General features: G+C 40.1%; 1 protein-coding gene across 2 annotated transcripts in view; it reads right to left on the bottom strand.

Annotated features, from left to right (window-relative positions):
* AASS (aminoadipate-semialdehyde synthase) overlaps positions 1–18,826 on the bottom strand; it is a 45,742-nt gene extending 26,916 nt beyond the window's left edge. Inside the window, exons 1-12 of one of the 2 annotated variants that reach the window (XM_015559472.1) lie at positions 18,691–18,826; positions 15,810–15,877; positions 15,562–15,708; positions 14,605–14,683; positions 14,344–14,471; positions 12,603–12,751; positions 11,275–11,397; positions 10,777–10,888; positions 5,672–5,731; positions 5,417–5,484; positions 2,903–3,024; positions 2,595–2,721 (exon numbers count right to left, since the gene is read on the bottom strand). In XM_015559472.1, coding sequence (XP_015414958.1) covers positions 2,595–2,721; positions 2,903–3,024; positions 5,417–5,484; positions 5,672–5,731; positions 10,777–10,888; positions 11,275–11,397; positions 12,603–12,751; positions 14,344–14,471; positions 14,605–14,683; positions 15,562–15,708; positions 15,810–15,877; positions 18,691–18,748 — 1,241 coding nt within the window. In that variant the 5' untranslated portion in view covers positions 18,749–18,826. The remainder of the gene's footprint in view (positions 1–2,594; positions 2,722–2,902; positions 3,025–5,416; positions 5,485–5,671; positions 5,732–10,776; positions 10,889–11,274; positions 11,398–12,602; positions 12,752–14,343; positions 14,472–14,604; positions 14,684–15,561; positions 15,709–15,809; positions 15,878–18,690) is intronic. The other variant, XM_006756823.2, reaches the window with a different exon arrangement.
* Positions 18,827–20,210: the final 1,384 nt, after the last annotated feature.

The following is a 20,210-nucleotide window of genomic DNA, read 5'->3' as shown; positions in this document are numbered from 1 at the left end:
CACAGACAATAGGATGGTGAAGGCCTGGGCTGGGGGGTCGGGGTGGGCCGGAGGGGGTTAATGGGGGAAAATTACATGCAATAGCTAAGGTCTGGAAACAGCCCAAGTGCCCATCATCAGGTGAGGGGATAAAAAAGCTGTGGTCCATGTACACCATGGAATACTATGCAGCATACTAAAATGAAGACTCTCCTCCCCTTTGAGACAGCATGGAGGGACCTGGAGAGTATCATGCTAAGTGAAATAAGTCAGTCAGAAAAAGACAGGTATCACATGATCTCACTCATATGTAGAATCTAACAAACAAAATAAACTGAGGAATGCAGTGGATCCAGAAACAAAGAAGCATGGAACAAAGTGTGAAATCTCAGACAGAAGGTGGGGGAGAGTGCGGATGGGAAGTGTGAAATCTCAGACAGAAGGTGGGGGAGAGTGCGGATGGGAAGTAATAAAGCAAAGACCTTGTCTGCATATATGCATAACCCATGGGCACAGACAATAGGATGGTGAAGGCCTGGGCTGGGGGGTCGGGGTGGGCCGGAGGGGGTTAATGGGGGAAAATTACATGTGCAATACTTTCAACAATAAAGATTTTTTAAAAAATTTAAAAAGCTCAAAAAAATATACCACTGGGACTTAAAATAAAGGAAATCTTACGTTTTGCAACAGCATGGATAGACCTGGAGATTAGAATACTAAGTGAAATAAGGCAGAAAGAGAAAGACAAATACCCTATGATCTCACTTATATGTGTGGAATCTAACAAACAAAATAAACTGGCGAGCAAAATAGAAACAGAGGCATGCATACATGGAACAGACTGACAGCTGAAGGAGGGGAGGGTGTTGAAGGGCTAGATGAAAGAGAGTGAAAGAATTAAGCAAAACAAACAAACGAAACAACCAACCCCTTAAGTATATAACACAGACAACACTGTGGTGATAGCCAGAGGGAAAAGGTAGTGGGAGGTAGCTGGGTAAAGGTGGGGAGAATTGTGACAGAAAGATACTTTGCTTGGGGCGATGGGTGCACATGCAGTGGGCAGATGATGTTTGGCTGAGTTGTACGCTTGAAACCTGTATGGTTTTGTGAAGCAATGCCATCCCAATAAATTCAATTTAAAAAAAAGAAGAAGAAAGATAACATCGTTATAGGGGAGGCTAGGGGACTGTCTAGGGCGGGGAAAAAAATGGACACATATGTAATACCCTTTGTAATAAAAAATAAAATTTAAAAAAAAAAGATAACATCGTTAAATTAATAGCTATTTATTTAAGCCCAAGAAAATTAAATTTAAGTGAAACCCATTAACTTTTTGTGTTGTAGTATATTTTTGGAAGATTAAGAATACTTCAATAATGTTCATTATTTAATCCTTTTGAATACTCAGAAAAATCATATTAAATTTTCAACACTCCTTAAAAAATTCTCTATAAATAAAAATAAATTTTAAAAAATAAACAAATAATGAAAGAATTGTCTAACCATGATTCTGTACATCTGAAACCAATACAAAATAATACTAGAAATAAAATGTAATTGAGAATAAAAACATAAAAAATTATTACTAAATATGGAAATAATTTAAAAGCCAATGAGCAAAATGCTTGCAAATGCTTTGTTGAAAAAGTATTAATAGAAAATTAAGAATTACATCATCTGAAAGGTTAAGTGGAGACTTTTTGCCACCTTCCAATCATTGAAAACTTGCCTACTAAAAGTGTTATCTAGATCTAATATTTTTTTTATTTGGCATTAATTGCACTGACGGCCCGTGGTCGGCAAACTGTGGCTTGCGAGCCACATGTGGCTCTTTGGCCCCTTGAGTGTGGCTCTTCCATAAAATACCACAAAATACCACGTGTGGGTGCGCATGTACAGTGAGATTGAAACTTCATGGCCCATGCGCAGAAGTCGATATTTTGTGGAAGAGCCACACTCAAGGGGCCAAAGAGCCGCATGTGGCTCACAAGCCGCAGTTTGCCGAGCCGCAGTTTGCCAACCACTGCCGGACTAACCTAATAATATGTTGAGAACTAGAATGATAGAACTTTGATTGATGGTGCTTTTTTAGACAAAGGGGTTAGAGTTCATAACTGATTGTTTATGTGATATAGTAACTAGCCAGGTGCCATAACTCTAACTCAATTAATTCAAATACTTAGAAATACCACTTGTAAAAACATACACAAAATACAAATGCAACATATCAAACTTGATTAATACTTACTTTAAAACATCAAAAACTAAAATTGAAACATTCAAACCAAAAAGATTTGATACATCATTATATATTTTTTGTGAAACATATCCCTTATTTTATTTTTAGTAGTCACTGTGCTTACCTCAAAACACTCTTTTTGCAACTTAAAATAAGTTATTTGAGGAACATTACAGGATAACCATGTTCCACAGCATTATCACTATTCAGCAGGGAAACTCAATCAAGAAAAATTAAATATAAAACAGATTCTGCTAATGCTAACTTTCACGAAAGGCCACCAGTTTTCTAAATTTGAAAATTAGAAAATTAAGGAAAGCGAAATAACAACATCAACAAAATACGCAGCAATCATTTCTTGCTAAATACTAACCTGATGACAAGATGCTGTTTTGCCACCAAGGAGGCCAACTTCTCTTCCTGTTTACTGATGTCCATGATAACAGGATTGATATTATATTTCTTGCCTAACTGCTCAATTTGATTCCTTAGGTCAGAGCCTATTTCAAGAATAAAGAAGCCCAAATTTTAGATTTCCCTCTATTAGTCAGAGAGCAAACACATTTTAATATCTCCAAAGTAATTTTTCAAAGTTTAGAAACAAAACAATCATTTAAAATTCACAGGGGAAACATGGAGTTAGTTTTTCTTCTTCTTCTTAAAATATTAGGGCTCATTTACCTACTGTTATTTCTATGTTGTTATCTCTTGACAGGTATTCCAATACAGGCTCAGATACATAACCAGTTCCAAGGACCAAGACCTTTCTCTTGGTGCCCATTGAAAGTGACTGAGCACGTTCCCTATAAAAATCAATAAAAAGGCAGGGTAGGGGTATCAGTTAACAACAACAACAAAATTAAATAATAGAATCTTGCTGGCAACAAACCAAACTAAAAGTTAACACTATGAAGCAATAATTTTCCCACATCATTCATAAAAAGAACTTCAACGGGAGTTCCCTACTCTAACGTTTTTCATTGATTATTTTAGATTTTGTACAATGGACAACGGACCCTGACATCTCTGAGGTATATGTTCACAGACTTTCATGCATTTGCCTAGTGAGACACAGATGCTGGACCATTGACTCTCTTACTCACGATTGAGTAACTTGGTCTCACACTTTGTCCTCCCAGGGGACGTGATTCAAAATCGTGCTAGAAGCTTTACCATGAAAACCTTATTCACTCCACACAAAATCCGAGATTATTATTATCCATATTAGACATCTGTTTAGTTCTTAATCTTTAGGATCACCTGACAACAGTTGAAACCATAACTTTAAAATCACAAATGTCAGGGTTCAAATATAGAAACCTAAGAGAAGTTACCAGGCAGGAATTTAATTCTTGAACAGTTCATTTTGTTCAGAATTTGTACCTTCCTGACAGGTAACTCTTTGTCTTTCCAACAAACTATGATCTCCAAGACAGTGGCTAAGTCTTACCCATCTTTATAAACCCATTGATTCTCAGTTTAGTTTGTCTTAAATACAATAGGTACTCAATAAAGGCCTTGTGAATCAAATTCCCAGATATCAATGTACAACCATGGAAATGGCCTGGTGCCAGGAACTTAAGCAGCAAGCTCTATTGTTTAGCTCTTTTAGACCAGGATATCTCTCAAACTTGAACTTTTTCATTAATTATGATTGAATAAAAATAACTATAAATGTAAAATGTCCCTGTCTCTCATCACCCCAATATTTATATTACTGATGAGGGAAGGTCTTTAACTTCTACCCCCATTCCATACCGTCTCCCAGAAAATATCACTATTTTATTTGATTATTGGATATGCTTCTTAACAACACTTCCTACAGTGTATATAATTGAAACATATTTTAATGTCTAAATGTGGTGTTCAAAATAATTTTTTTAAAAAAATCGTACCTAGATTCTAATACAGTTCATCTCATCAACACCCCCCAACACTCCAGGTTAATAACCTCTGTGTTAAGTGATAAAGATAACATAAGAGTAAGGCAGGGTGCAAGATAATTAAATTTCCTTTCAAAATTCAATCTTCATATTACTCTCTTGGCACTAGATTCCGCTAGGGAAGGAAGGCAGGAAACCCTAGTGACTGGAGCCAAGTAGACCTGCTGCCACATGAAATGAGGTGTGTAAGAGTGAAGATGCCTTCGTCACTGGTCACGTTGGATATGGCATTAGGATTAGTATGAGGTCATTAGGTGATGAGAATCAAAAGACACAGGGAGTATAAAAAAACAAATACACATGACGTTTCCCCAATAATTAACTCTCTTAAGTTGCAGAGTTAGCTTTTTTTTTGACACACAAATTACACACTCTTGCTGTCTTATGCCAAAATATTTCATTGAAGCATAAACAGTAACTACAAGCAAATACATGGAAAAAGCATAACAGATCTGTGCAGCGCTCTTCATTTACCTCTTGTAGAGACAACAATTGAGAAAGCAGATAAGACAATCTGTTTGCTTGTTTATTTGTTATTAATTTCCCCACTCGGCTTTCTCCTGAGCATTCAGTGCATGGGTTATTTTGTTAGATGAGAATAGACCAGTGGGGAGCAGAGCTAAACACAAACCAAGTGCACTCAGCTGAAGTGGACAAGAACATTCCAAACGTTTTCAAACTTTGAGTAGGAAAAGCAGTTGAGGGAACGAGGGCCTTAACTAAGTGCCTTCCTGTGAGAACTATTCTCTCGGGCAGACTTGTCACGGTACTTTCTGGCACCTTCCTCCTAGGAAGAATCCCCGGGAAAGCCGACTTCTGATCATTTTCTTCCTTCACAGCTTCTACTCTCTAACCAAGAGCCCACTTTCCTAAATATTACACTACACAAAAGAGTCCAAACCCTCAACTAAAAACCAGACTGAAAGCACCTCAGAAAGAGTTAGTTTGCTCACTGTCCTTCAGCAAGTAACAGAGACATGACAACAGGCAAAGTGCTAGAGAGGGGGGTTCCCAGAAAGGGTGGTCTTTTGGACTTACGTTGGTTTGCATACAAATCTACACAGAATAGGATACAGCCCAACACTGTCCCAGAGAAAATAATTCACACTGGTTTCAACCAGTCACTTAGTTTGGGTGGTCCTATATTTATAGGCATTTTCAAATTTTTCCTGTTGTATAAACCTAGTTCTTCTGAACTAACATTGAAACATTAAAAAATACTCATCAGATCCAAGATAAGAACAATGCTTACCTGCTCTCTCGGAGTTTCTGGATATATTTATACTTATCAGTCAAAATACCGTTGGATGTAATCACTGCCTAAATGTATATGACACAAGACATTTCTTTAATATCCACATATTAATCCCACAAACATGGGCTCATGATTGATAGAGAAGAGACAGAGACATGGGGAGGGAGGAAGGAAAGGGAGGGGGCGGGGGGGGGGGGGGGATGGCAGTGGGGAAAAGTACACCCATCGAAAAAAATTATTTTTAGAACTTACATCTCTCACCACAGGAGAAAAATTCTGACTTTCAAGAGGCTGTGTTGCATCTGATAATATCTGAAAGGAAGATGAGATTGGTAAGAGATAAATGACATTGCAAGGAAGGCTTCTTGGCATTTCTATTCATATTACATTAGTCAAAAGAAAAAGGGATTTAGAAAAGTTTCTAAAGATCAATAATTGGTAATGAAGACTTCTGCAAGCAGTGAAGTCTGCCCCCAAACACATGCTATTTCTCAATTTTAAAAGTAAAATCTGATTAAATTCATCTCCACTTACTGGAAACATGGAAAACTCAGAGACACACACCCCCCGCCCACACACACACATACACACACACACACACACACATACACACGTTAGATGTGTCATATTGAGCATGATGGCAAGTATCACCACAAGGTCTATAGCCTCGCTCTGGGGGCTTCCTTCACATTTCAAAGGTTCGGGCAACAAGCCACCAAGCCCCAATAGGGAATCTCCCTCAGGTCAATATTAGTTCTGAATATAGACACATCAGCTTTTCCAAAGTGTTAGGGAAAATGACTTCAAGAAGTAGGTTTCAAAAAGTCATCCACACGCTTCCCTTTATTTTGCAAGAATGAGTCAGATGGCCAACAACAAAAATGACGTCACTCATTTTAACATCCTAGCACCTTTCTCTGTCTCCTCTTTTCTTACAAAAAATCCCACTCTAGAATAGACTGCCAAGGGGTAAAGATCATATAAATCAGTATTGTTGCTTCTGGTGGTCAGGGTGTTAGGGTTAATGAGACAATCCATTTGTGGTCAGGGTGTTAGGGTTAATGAGACAATCCATAGGTTAAATCTAGAGCACTCACCCAATTAAGAAAGAGCAAACTGAACAGATGCTGGCATGGCAGTATTTACTTTCTGCATTAAAATATACATAAAACTACTGTCAGGTACCTAAAACACAAGACACCTAGGCTATCTATTCATAGGATAGGGGCATTTAAATTATTTATATATATAATAAGCCACGACATACTTTGGGAAGTTCATGGAATTAACACACCTAGGGTCCTCCCACTGCCTCTTTCTCCCAGGCACCCTTGGCGTGCTCCCTTCTCAAGCTGACTCCTCTACCTACCAACCCTGTCTACAGGATGGAAACCATTAGTAGATAATAAAATGAGGCTTGAATTTCACTCTGCATATGGTCAAACCACTGAACTCTTGTGTATCTTTCCCTTATCTGGGCTCTTTCTCTATATTTCTAGTCTTACTTAGGCCTTATTGGGATCATGGGAACTACCTCTCACCTTTTTTCCTTTCATTTAAATCACAAAACTGATTGTTTCCCTGTGCCTACGTAAACTAACTCAATATCTTCCCCTTGCTTTCAAGATAAAGTCTCTTGAAATGTCCCTAAGTGTCCCACAGGTTCTCTACTGGCTGGTGCTGCCTCCCCACCTCAGCTCTCCCTTTTGCCTCACACCCAACTCTTCAGACCCATTAACAACATGGAGTTCCTGCTCCGGGTCATGCTTCTGTATGCTTCTGTGCTAGCCAGGTAAATGCCTCCATGCTGTTCCTCTACCTGGAGCTCCCACTTTTCCTCCTCTGAGGTACAGCTGAAGAACTGTCTCAGCTGTGAAGTCTTTACCAAAACTGCCCCTAAGCACACCTGGAAGGTAGGGGCTGTACTTGGCATCCTGCCATGTAGTTGCTACATTATAAAATGGTCAATATTCAGTGAATATATCAGTAGATACATGAAATAAGTATTTAAAGTTCAAGGGGCTTTTCCCCAAGAAAACTAATAGTTGTCATGAGTTCACTTAAAGAAAGGCACACATGCCAGACAACCAAAGGCTACTCAATCCACCCGTTACGCACGTGCAAGCACAGGGTCCTGAGCATATGGGAAGCCTTATCATTTCACATAGAGCTTTGAGAGCTCATCACTCTTTTCTTCCTCTTTCTTCCTCTCTTTCTTTTCTTTCTTTCTTTCTTTCTTTCTTTCTTTCTTTCTTTCTTTCTTTCTTTCTTTCTTTCTTTCTTTCTTTCTTTTTTTGTTAATCCTCAGCTGAGGATATTTTTTCCATAGATTTTTAGAGAAAGTGGAAGCAGGGGAGAAATCCTCAGCTGAGGATATTTTTTCCATAGATTTTTAGAGAAAGTGGAAGGGAAGGGGAGAGACGTAGAGAGATAAACATCATCGATGTGAGAGAGACACATTGATTGGTTACCTCCTGCACGAGCCCAGCCTGCAACCTAGGTACATATCCTTCACCAGAATCGAAGCCGGGACCCTTTAGTTCGTGGGCCGATGGAGACCTCATCCCTCTTGCCCAAATTAATTTCAAGCTATTTCTTCTGATGTTAAGACCCTTTCCAATATGGAACAAACATACTTAACCTTTACTTCAATCAGAATCCCTACGTTAAATTAACTCCCTCCTTTGCTCTCCTGTCTCCATCACATATTGTGCCTCCCACTACCAGGCTAAGGAACAGATACTATACATCTATCAAGAGCCAGCTCAAATGTCACCTCTTTCATAAAAGCTTTCCTAACTTCACCCAACAGGAGAGAGCCTCTCTCTCCACATCTTCACTGCCATCTTTCTAATGATTGTCACATTCTACCTGATGGCTGGTTTGCACACTTATCCCCTTCTGGACCTCATGCTTCTATAGGTCAAAGCCTGTATTTTCATTCTCTCCATCCAAGTGTATGCCTTCTTCCAACAGACAGTAAATATCTATTGCATTCAACTAAAACAAAAATTCTATGTTGGTACAAAATAATAGCATGTACCCTGCAATGCTACAAAAGCTATATGGACCTTAAGTCAAGAAGAAAAATCGGCCGGGGGTTGGGGAGGAGGGAAGGATAGTGCATATACTTTAAATACAGTTCATATACAATTATCAGAAGAGATCACAGACAATATACTTAATATTTTAGTGGTAAACTGACACATATATTTCAACACTACAAAATATAGACAGTCATCAACTTTCACAAAGATTCATTCTTCAAGATAGCACAGAAATAAATGCCTTCAAGGCAAGCCCACCAAGCTGTTTAGAGGGCTATCCGATATAATAAAAGCCTAATATGCTAAGTGTCCAACCATTCGTTCCACCAGTTGCTATGACACGCACTGACTACCAGGGAGCAGACACTCCGACTAGTAGGTTAGCTTAGCATTGGGGTTTGGCTGATCAGGATTGAGCAAGATGGACCGGACACACCCCGGAGCCTTGCCACGGTCCCTCCCCAGCCGGCCAATCTCCAATGGTCCCTCACCAGCTGGCCAGCCCAATCAGCCCCGATTGGGACTGGGCAAGACGTCCCCAATCGGCCCAGATTGGGACTGGGCAAGACGGCCCCAATCGGCCCCAATCGGGACTGGGTGAGATAAGCCGGGCACACCCTGGAACCAACCTCCTGCAGTCCCTCCCTGACTGGCCAATTTCTCGCGGTCCCTCCCCAGCCTCTAAAATATTTCTTCCAATTAATTTCCTCTCAATGTGCACGGACCCATGCACCAGGCCTCTAGTCTAAGCAACCGAACAACCAGTCGACCAGTCGCTATGATGCGCACTGACCACCAGGGGGCAGATTTTCACGCAGGAGCTGCCCCTGGTGGTCAGGGCACTCCCACAGCAGGAGCACCGCTCAGCTGACTGACGTGAACCAGAGGAAGGGCTCATGGCTGGTGAGTGCTGCTGCGGCGGCGCAAGCCTCTCCCAATCGGGACTGACTGGGCGCCAGCCCATGGTAGGTGACGCGGGGCCAGGATGAGCAGGTGGCAGGTAGGAGCAGCAGGCGGTGTTGGACTACTGGTTTCAGCCCGATCTCTGCAGGCCATGCGGAGGGACCCCACTAGTGCATGAATCCATGCACAGGGCCTCTAGTTTACAAAGTTGCATTTATTCATGCCCCATAACTACTGTCCCATTGCAGTGTGAGAGCTCCAGAGTGAAGCCAAGGATGAAAGGACAGCAGCCACTGCTTCACACCTTGGGCCTCACTGCCAGGCACAGTCAGCCATAAGCAGCAGACATAAAGCAGGCTGAGTATGAAGGCTTCAGGTAAATACTGAAATAAGAAGGCTTGTCTTTGGCAACAAACAAAAAATGTGGTAAATTTACACACTAGAATAGTACTCTGCTGTAAAAAGAAGGAAATTTTACCCTTTGCAACAGCATGGATGGGCCTGGAGCACATTATGCTGAGTGAAATAAGCCAGTCAGAGAAAGACAGGTACCATATGATTTCACTCACATGTGGAATCCAGTGAATAAAATAGCTATCAAGCAAAACAGAGACAGGCTCATAGATAGAGAGCAGGCTGACAACTGTCTGGGGTGAGGGCTGGGTGGGGAGATGGAAGGATTGAGCCAAAAAGAAAAAAAAGAGAGAGAGAAAGGATTCGTGAAGAATTCGTGGACAGGGATAACAGTGTGGTGACGGGGGGAGGGGGTGCCAGTGGAAAAGGGTATAGGTGGGATAAATGATGACGGATGGAGACTTGACTTGGGGTGGTGAACACACAATACAGTGTACAGATGAAACCTGTGTAATTTTAACCAATGTTACCCCTATAAATTTAACAAAAAGGGGAAAAAAAGAAAATGGAATTTAGATAACACAGTATTTTCATTAATCAATCACTGACCACAGTGAAAAATATAAGACCTCAAGAAAAGCTGTCACTTAACTAAGCATTAGTGACTAAAATCCAATAAAATTTCCTATGTATACCTAATTTTTCAAATCTGCTAATCACAGCACACTAAGAATACCCCCATATGAATTGACCTAGAAAGCAGGAAAATTGAAAATAAATCTAATCTTATCTTCATGTCATGAACATTCTTACTCAAACATGCATAAGGAGAGGCAAGTGCAAATTGTAATTAAGCATGAAGACAGTTATTCAACCATATTTCCCATGAGACAAGGAAGCAGAATATGTAAAGTGTCCGTAAGGGCTTCAGGGAAGGGCTGGCATTTCACTTTGCAACAGATTTCTTAATACCAGAGACCAGAACATCGATAAGATCACACCACAGTTCTATTTCCAGCCATGAAGGTGTTACAAGGCTCTAGGTTTGCTTACCATTTCTTCAACATAAGGATAAAGCATGTCGCCAAAGCACTCTGTAGCTTCTTTTGGAAGCTGCGCGGGCAAATTGTCAATGGAACACATCAGAATCCCAGAACCTTCAACACTAGGAGAAGCAATATGCTTTATTTGGATGTACAAAATGTTACTTGTGAGTTCTAATTTTTCCAGATGCCTACTCCACTGTATTTGCTTCATATAATTTGTAATATGGTACTGGAATATGTAACAAAATAAGCAAGAATTGTCAAACAAAGGTTTTCCCTTCTTCAGCAACCTATCTCCCACTTAAACATTGTATATATATGGATTTAAGTGTTCTAATTTGCATGCGGGTTTTCTACCAAATTTTTAAATATGTTTCAGTATATTTCTGGAAATTTGCATAGTCTTCGTAATGATGTAAAATATTGAGTATTTTAAGACTAGTATACAAAGCAAATGACGTGTTTTTATGTCTTTCTCACTATCTAACAGCTTTAGCAAACTCACCTGTCATGAAGCATATGCTGGTCTGCATCATACATGCAGAAGGGATGCTCTATTGTCGTGCACTCAGTCATAAACTCTATAGATCCTCCTGGGTCTGCAGAAATGTCACATATCGCTACAAGTCTGAAAAGAACATCAACACTTAGATCAGAGCATGGCACTCTAAAGTCTCCAACAAGATTAAAAATGACTCAAAATGAAAGGTGCTTGGGACAATTTTTAAGGTGGCTGCCTAGGCTCTTCGCTTTTTCCCTCCAGCTCCCTGTGTGCTTCTGGGATAGACCACATCTTCTCACTATGAGTTTCAGGATTCACAAGGAAGAAAAAGAGGGGGAGAGAAAGGGAGAGGGAAATAAAAGGGGAAAATCCCTTCCCGAAATATGCCATTGACAACAGCCTGAACTTAACCTACTTAGCCAACTCCCTCCACCCTGCTTTGTACTACATAATTTTATATGTATTATTACATGGAAATCTCTAGACTTATGAACAAATGCCTGAGTCCGCCACTTGAAATCCTTTAGAGTTTGACCCCGTATTCCTGCCCCATCTCCAATTACCACTTGCCTATGTAAACCCTCGGCTAGACCTGGACTGGCCCACACAGGGTCTTAAACTGTGCCATGGTGACTCCGTATTTATCAAGTAGCAATCCTGTCACTTGCAATTTCATTCTCCTCACTCCTCCCTCTTAAGGTATTGCTGAGCCCTGCTCCCACTTTCTCTTAAACACTGTTAATATCGACTGCTCCTAGCATTCCCTTGGCACCTACTTGCTGCCAGTGACATGCCGGCGGGGAGCAAGCACAGTTTTATTCTCCTTTATCTTTTAGCTCAGCAGAGTGCCAGACAGATCTGGTGTTCCATAAATATTGATTGATTGATTCATTCATTGGACAGTTAATCATTATTTGACAGTATATGAGTTGTCAGGCAATTCCCTGGGTACTTGTAGCCAAGAGAAATGGGGGCCCTCTGCTTAAGAAGACTAAGTTCAAGGAGGAGAGGGAAGACCATAAACACTGGGGAAAAAATGACGGTGGGTTTCGGTAAAGAAGCAGAAGAGCAGACGAGCGAGACAGGGAATGGGGAAGCCGGAAAGGACCTCACTGAGGAGGCGACTTCTGAGCCACATATGGAGCCACAGAACTTCAGACATTCAAGAAGGAGGGAAGTTTAACTGTCAAATGTTCCCAAGAGCTCAGTTAAGATAGTTGAGTAGTTACTCAGTCACAGTCCAGTCCTGTGACACACGAATCCCCTATGTGTGATACCCTAACGGCGGGCCCTGCTAAAAACTGCCGTCATTGCTGAAGTAAGGTCCTTACTTGTGTGACAATGCAGGGCAGCCTTCCACACCACCAACAGGGGACTTGCCTGGAGCCAGGAGACTCCGAAGATCTTGGCGGGTGAGTAGACGCGGGCTGTTTTGTTCCCAATAGATTCCGTTAACAAGGCAAGATGTGAAGGGTGCAATCTGTAAAGCAAGTTTCGGGTTCAACAAACTAGGAAACAGTGTATTTCAGTAGTGTGCTGGAAGAGAGCCATCAGTAAACTCCACAAGAAATATTTTAATGTTACTTCAAGTTGACTTTATTTGCTAGGTCAGTGGACTTCTTTTGAGTCCGAGACAATAAATAACCACCCAGATTCAGTGTAAAAGTTCCCATGATAAATATATGAACATAAATAGATTAATACATTTGCTCTCTAATATATTACATAGCTAAGGAAAAGGAAGGGACAGAGAATCAGGTGACCTAACGCTCTATGCAGCATGACCTAAATCAGGCTACCTCAACTTCTCTGGGCTGTTTTCTTTACCTGCCAGATGGGGATAATACATACCCTATCCTCAAAGGAAAGTCATAAAGATTAAAGCATCTGTAGGCTCCATGGACAAACGCACTACATACATGCGTACATGGTAACTAGGTCATTATAAGTTTTAGGAGGCAGCCAATCACCGATACTTCTGTGACTGGGAAAGACAGAAGGGATGGAAATTTACTAGATGCAAACTTTTTCAGTCTGAGTCTAGTTTCATAGTATTTCTTTCTCAAGTGTCTCAGGAATGTGCAAGTTACAGGTAAGATGCTCTTCCTATAACATGCTTTACATGCTAAGCATTACATTTCATGCCAGAATCTAAAAATTCTATGTTGTTGAAACATATTCAAAATTATTTAAATACAATATTTCTTCTCACCATATATGCCCGTACTTTTGTTTTATTTTCTGTTGATTTCTTTTGAAGAGGATGGTTGCATGACCAATGACTACAGAACATACAAACATGTGGCCCTTATGAATCCAGTGTGCTCCCATCGGAAGGATTTTAATTGAAAGTAACTTTTTTGTACACGGGGGATGGGTCTATGCTTCTATAGCAGTGGTTCTCAACCTTCTGGTCCTTTAAATACAGTTCCTCATGTTGTGACCCAACCGTAAAATTATTTTCGTTGCTACTTCATAACTGTAATGTTGCTACTGTTATGAATCATAAAGTAAATATCTGATATGCAGGATGGTCTTAGGCGACCCCTGTGAAAGGGTCGTTCGACCGCCAAAGGGGTTACGACCCACAGGTTGAGAACCGCTGTAAATCTATAGCCTCACTGTTTGAACCTGGAGCGCTATAATCAATGGCATGCATTTCAAGACAGCTGGCTGAGTTCATGGCCTGGAAGGAATAAATCTATGTTGAAATCAAACCTCATAGACACTGTGCTTTGCCAACAGTACAAGCTAGTCCAGGATAAACACAGAAAATAACAATCCACAGGAAATGTTTAGAGCTATTGGGCACATACAGACCTGAAGAAGAAACAGTGTCAGTGAAATAAAGGGCACAGCCACAGAAACCACCAAAACCACTCAGCAAAGGCCCCTGCAAATGTCAATAAAAGCCAACAGCGCCTTCGCCCAAGTCATAACATCCAAGGGTCTCACCGCAAGTCAACATGAGGAACTAAAAAGCAATGTACGCATCCATAATCTCTCTCCTGAAAACAGCCTGGCTATGGTGTACCGTGAGCAACCAGCTCAGAAGCTGAGTGTGCTACTCACATCGGTATTAAAACGACTTCTGTAGCGCTCAGGGTATTTGTCATATTCCACAGGGTCATATACACCATCTGTCTTCCTGACGAGGTGATGATGGCGACTTATCACCGTTCCATACACTTTCCTCAGGTCTTGCAGAGGAGAAAGGAAATTAGTAACGTGGGTGACAAATGATAAAGATTGACAGTGATAAAATACTGTAACACAGACACTGTTAAAAAAGAAAACAGTAAAAAATACACACAGCCACCCTCCCCCTCTTACCTCCAGTTTGGGAAACCTCTTTTAATTCATGTGGTTCTACGTATTCACAGGGCAGTTCATTGAAGATTTCTTGGGCCCCCTGTAAATAACACATGAGTAAAAATCTAAAAACAAATAGGAAGAGAGCCAACATGATGTTATGCAAAGATTCTAACTCATCTTCCCCACAATTATACAGCTCCACTTGTCCCGCCCTGCGACCAGGACTGCGACAAGGAGTACAGATGAGGTTTTTGCTCACAGCAAACAGTGTGAACACCATGCACTGAAAGGGGCTTTAATTTATTATCTAAGACATTCAGCCCAGAAACAAGAGTATTTAGAAATGAGAGCACCATAAAGTATTTCTATTTACTTTTTGGTCTGTTGCAGAAATTATTTCAAGTGGGGAAACTATATTTCCTACCCAAAAATTAGGCCCCTATCTCACAGCATAATACAGATAGTGATGTCCTCTTTGTAAAATATTTTCATTAAAGAAAGATCTATTTTATAAGTTTCTTGGGGGGGGGTGGTGTCTACAAATGCATCCTCTAAATCATCCCAGAAGAAGAAAGTATTAATTCCAGTCTTAAATGCATCCGATTAGCAAAACTCCAAGTCATCTTGAAAAATTTACAGCCTAGGGTAACGTCCAAACTTCTGGATATCTCAGTGATGGAGGTAAAACAGACCACCCTAAGAACAGAGCTTTACACCATTAAAAATGAGTTTTCCCTCTAAAAAGGGGGGAAAGGCATGCAAAACCTCTCACAGCTTGGAATCAACTAAAAACATAGAACATAAGTTTAGACTATGACTGCTCTTTCCTATAGTAAAGGTTCATACATAAGTAAGGAAAGTACCCCAAACAGAATGCCCATTTATGAAAAAGTGGGGCTCTGAAATGCTCACGACACGCCCACACCCTCTTAGAGTTTCAGGCTGCTTTACAGAAACAAGACAGGAGGGATTTACCTTCGATACATTACCAGTCCCTGTGAACACAAATGTTAGGGGCCCTATCGACTTGGGCATCAAACCCAGAGATATTTCATAGCCAGCATCACGGACAGCTTGCACAGCCTGGCTGCTGTTCCTATAGTTATGAGCCATGCCAATGTGCTGAAAGCAAGCACACAATTCAAGTTAGTCTACCACTTGAGACATTTTCCTACTCTAAAAGTGTGATATGTACTTAAAAAAAAATAAAATCAACTTCTCACCATAAAAGGTGTGTGATGTCCCAAAGCAAGGAGCCTTAAACCCATTCCGTGCAAAATGTTGATCATCCCTATTGTAGAATCAGACCGACAGAAAGGCCATTAGTTGGGAGAAGTTGGACCTGCTCTCTCTGCCCGTTCTCCAACCTACTCAGGGCTCTGAGGAAGCACAGACCACAGCATCTCAGCTCTGGGAGAGGCCTTCATCTTATCCAAACCCTCAGCTTTCTGCGATCAAAGGCACTGAGCCAGCTTCATGCCCGCCCTCCCTTCCGCTTTCAATCCTGCTGCAATGGAATGAGTGTCCCTCTTCTTCTCTACGGGTAATCGCCCCACCTTTGCTCCAGATCCCATGCCTTCCTGCCTCTCGAAGGAATCCACTCTTGAATTATTCTTTTCATTATCACTGTCTATTGGTTTATTCCTATCAACATTTAAACACTCTTCCATTCCTGCCATACCAAAAAAAAAAAAAAAAAAAACCCCACAAATGAAAACAGTCACCATTGACCCCTGACCCCTATTAGCAATTTTAGTGACCCAAATAACCAAACTTAGTGGACACTTCAGATCTTGACGTGCTTGTCAGAGGTATTTGTCAATGAAGAGCCCCTTTGTCAGAGTCCCCTTCCCTCAGTATCCCATGTCCATTCCTTTTACATTAGTGTCCTCTGCCTTTGCCTTAAAAATTAATCAGCTAGCTAGCTTCAGGATTCTGTCCCGGGCCCTCTTCTCTTCAATCTCTCGTTTTTCCCCTTAGCTAACTTCATCCGGTCCTAAATTCCAAGTACTCTCTGTATCCAGATGACACCACATCTGGATCTCTAACACAGATATTTTTATTTCAAGACCTAACCATCCACCTTACGGATTTCTCAGTTTGGATGTCCCCCCAAAAATAAAAACTCAGCTGCCTGTAGCAAAGTCCTCAGCACCCATTCTTTTCTTCTTTGTTGGAATATACTTTTCCTGTCCTACAAAATGTTCTTTTATCTTTTTTCTGAAATCAACTTTTAAATGGATAATTTATACACAATAAAACACAGCCACAGATGTATCCACCCACATTACCACTAACATAATCAAGATAAGAATATTTCCATCACCCCAGTCAATCCTCACCAACCCTTAGCCGAAAACAACTACTGATCTATTTCTGTCTGTATAGATTAGTTCCTTCTACAGTTTCATATAAATGTGTGAAGTATATATTTTTTGTGTGTCAGCTTTCACTCAGCTCAATGTTCTTGAGATCCATACATACTTTGGGTGTATCAGCAGTTTGCTTCTCTCTATTGCTGAGTTTTCCATTTTATTTCTTTATCTGTTCCTGTGCTGATGGACATTTGGACTGTTTCTAGCCTATTATGAATGAAGATACTATAAATAAGTCTCTACAAAAAATAATTCATTTCCCTTAAGTGTTTATGTATGGTATTTATTTTGTACATTGACATTCAAGTTTTTTATTTCTCCTTGAGTTGGATTTGGTAATTAGTGTCTTTCAAGAATTTGTCTATTTTATTGCCATTGTCAAATTTCTTGGACTATTTATAATATTCTCTTATCCTTTTAATGTTTGTAAGATATATAGTGTGTTCCCTCTTGGGTTCCTAATATTGGTAAATAGTGTCTTCTCTCTTTTTTTAACCAACCTAACTAAAGATTTATCAATTTTATTAATATTTTTTTAAAAGAATCAGCTTTTGATTTCACTGATTTTTCTCTCTTACCTTTATTATGTCCTTTCTTCTATTTGTTTTTGGTTTAATTTCTTGTTCATTTCCTAACTTCTTAAGATGGAAGTTTAGATCATTAACTTGAGAACTTTCTTCTTTTCTAATAAAAGCATTAAATGCTATAGATTGCCTTCTAAGCACCACTTTATCCACATCCCAAAAACGTTGGCATGCTGTTTTTAAACTTTTATTCAATTAAAAATATTTTCTAATTTGTCCTGTGATTTCTTCTTGACTCTTGAATGGGTTATCCAATAATACATCATTTCTTTTTCAAATATTTGGAAAATTTCTAGTTTACTTTCAATTATAATTTCTTTTTAAATTTATTTTTATTTTTTAAATTTTATTTTATTGTTTAAAGTATTACAAATAGTAGTACATATGTCTCCTTTTTCCCCCCATTGCAATTATAATTTCTAAGTCAGTTTTACCATAGAGCACATACTCCATGATTTCAAATCTTTTAAATTAATTAAGAATTGTTTTGTGGACCATCTGGGTGAATGTTCCACATGACTTGAAAAGAATATGTATTGTGCAATTTGAGAAGTGCTCAATGACTGTCACTTTTATCAGGGAGGATGGTAGTGTGTTAGTATCCTATGTCCCTACAAATTTCTTTCTACTTATTCTGAGGATAACGGACCTTCAGGTACTCTAATATGATACAGTTATACCACATGGTGTTTCTTGACTAAACAAGGTTCAAAGTACTAACTGAAAAATCAAGTAGAGTTTTTACCTAAACTCCAGCTTCTATCCCTCCTATATTTTTCTCTTTTGTTGCTCCTGCCCCGTAGCTTTTTCCTCTTTGTCCCTTTCTTCTACTCCCCAAGTTCTCATCACCAAACTGACCTCCCCGCCTAGTCTTCCAAACAGAACTACTGAGAAAGTCAGAGCCTATCTACAGCTGCTTTCCTTCTCCCTGCCCTCTTTTTCTTTTTAATTTTTATCAAAAACATATTTTCATGATTTACTTTGTTATTCTAGCCCCTAATAGTCATCACCCTCAGATGCACCCTCACGTTTATTTTTATTGGTGAAAATGGACACTTCCATCTCTTTGCCACAAAAAAGAAAAAGCACACACTGTCATTCACAGTCCAATGTAGACACGGTGATGTCAACGCCCACACACCTACCTGCCACACCGGCCCACTGTCCGAACGCCACAACCCGGATTCCTCTGTGATCCACCATTTTCTCATAATCAATAAGTCGGATTTCCTGACAAAAGGATAAAAGATTTCTCAACCAGACCCACCAAGCTTAATTTCAATGAGTAGAGCACATATATGAGCAAGTCAGTGTTTCACATTTTTCCTCTTATAAAATATATCTTGACTGGCCAACATAATTTACCATAAGGGGCACCCTGAAACATTTAGAAAAAATCATGGGTCACAAGTCAATGACAGGTTTATGATTAGAGATGAAAAAAAAAATGGTCCTAGGCAGGTGCTCAATGCAAATAATAAAGTCATTATTTCTTTAAAATTTTATCCCAGCAGCATCTACAAGTATACCTACAACCCCATGTCTCCTCACATTCCTCCTTCTAGTCTCAAAGAAAGCAAGCCCCTCTTGAAACTACACCCTGTGAGCTAGATCCCAGCTTCTCCATGTCCTCCAACACCATTACTTTGAGCTTCTTCTCTGTCCTGCATTATTCCTCTCTGCACAGCTCCTTCCCCGCAGCCATTCCAAGTGACATTCACCCAGGTCCCTTCTACCTTAAAAATAATAACACCACCCTCGCCGGTTTGGCTCAGTGGATAGAGTGTCGGCCTGCAAACTGAAACGTCCCAGGTTCAATTCTGGTCAAAGGCACATGTCCAGGTTGTGGGCTCGATCCCCAGTGAGGGGACTTGCAGGAGGCAGCCAGTCAATGATTCTCTCTCATCATGGATGTTTCTATCTCTCTCCCACTTCCCTCCCCTCTGAAATCAATCAAAATATATTTTAAAAAATAATAATAAACACCACTCCCTCTCAAGTCTATATGCTCAAATATCTCATTCCTTCTCTCTCCCTCCCTCCCTCCCTCTCTCTTTCTCTTTCTTACTCTATCTCAGTCTCTCTTCTTCTCTCTCCTCTTTTATTTCTCTCTCTATCCCTTCACAAGTAAGTTTCATTTAAAAAGTAGCACAGTCTGCCTGCCTTTTAGTTCCTTGCTTCCACTAAAACCAGCCTTCCTCTTTCCTTGGGAATCTCCCCTCTCTTGGGAATGTCTAATTAACTCGTGGTTAAAAGCTACTGACATGTTGTAATTATGCAATGTTTTAAACAGTCCTTTGATTTCCTCAAAGATCAGATGATTTTACCATATGCATGAGTGTAAGAATGTTTACTGTTTATCCAACTCCAAGTAATTGGTTACAAACTGCTGCCAAAAAGCAGCCCTGCTGGGTCTGTTTTATTAATTGACTTGTAATGAATGAAAGTTCATATAACAACCACCAAAATGTTTCTAAAGTGTTTTTTAAAGGAGTTTATCTGCTTAAGGTGAAACATTCTTCTTATACTATTACTTCAATTAATTACTTTCTGAATTTCTTCTTCAGAAACACTGCAAATTAACTGCAGCCTGGGTCTAGCTAGCCTATTTCAAATTACTAAGAATTTGTTCTAGCCTGGCCAGCGTAGCTCAGTGGTTGAGCAT

This window comes from Myotis davidii, unplaced genomic scaffold (genome assembly GCF_000327345.1).
Source record: "Myotis davidii unplaced genomic scaffold, ASM32734v1 scaffold654, whole genome shotgun sequence".
Taxonomy (NCBI): Eukaryota; Metazoa; Chordata; class Mammalia; order Chiroptera; family Vespertilionidae; genus Myotis; species Myotis davidii.
The sequence above is the reverse complement of the archived record's forward strand: the minus strand, read 5'-3'. Positions and strand labels throughout refer to the sequence as shown.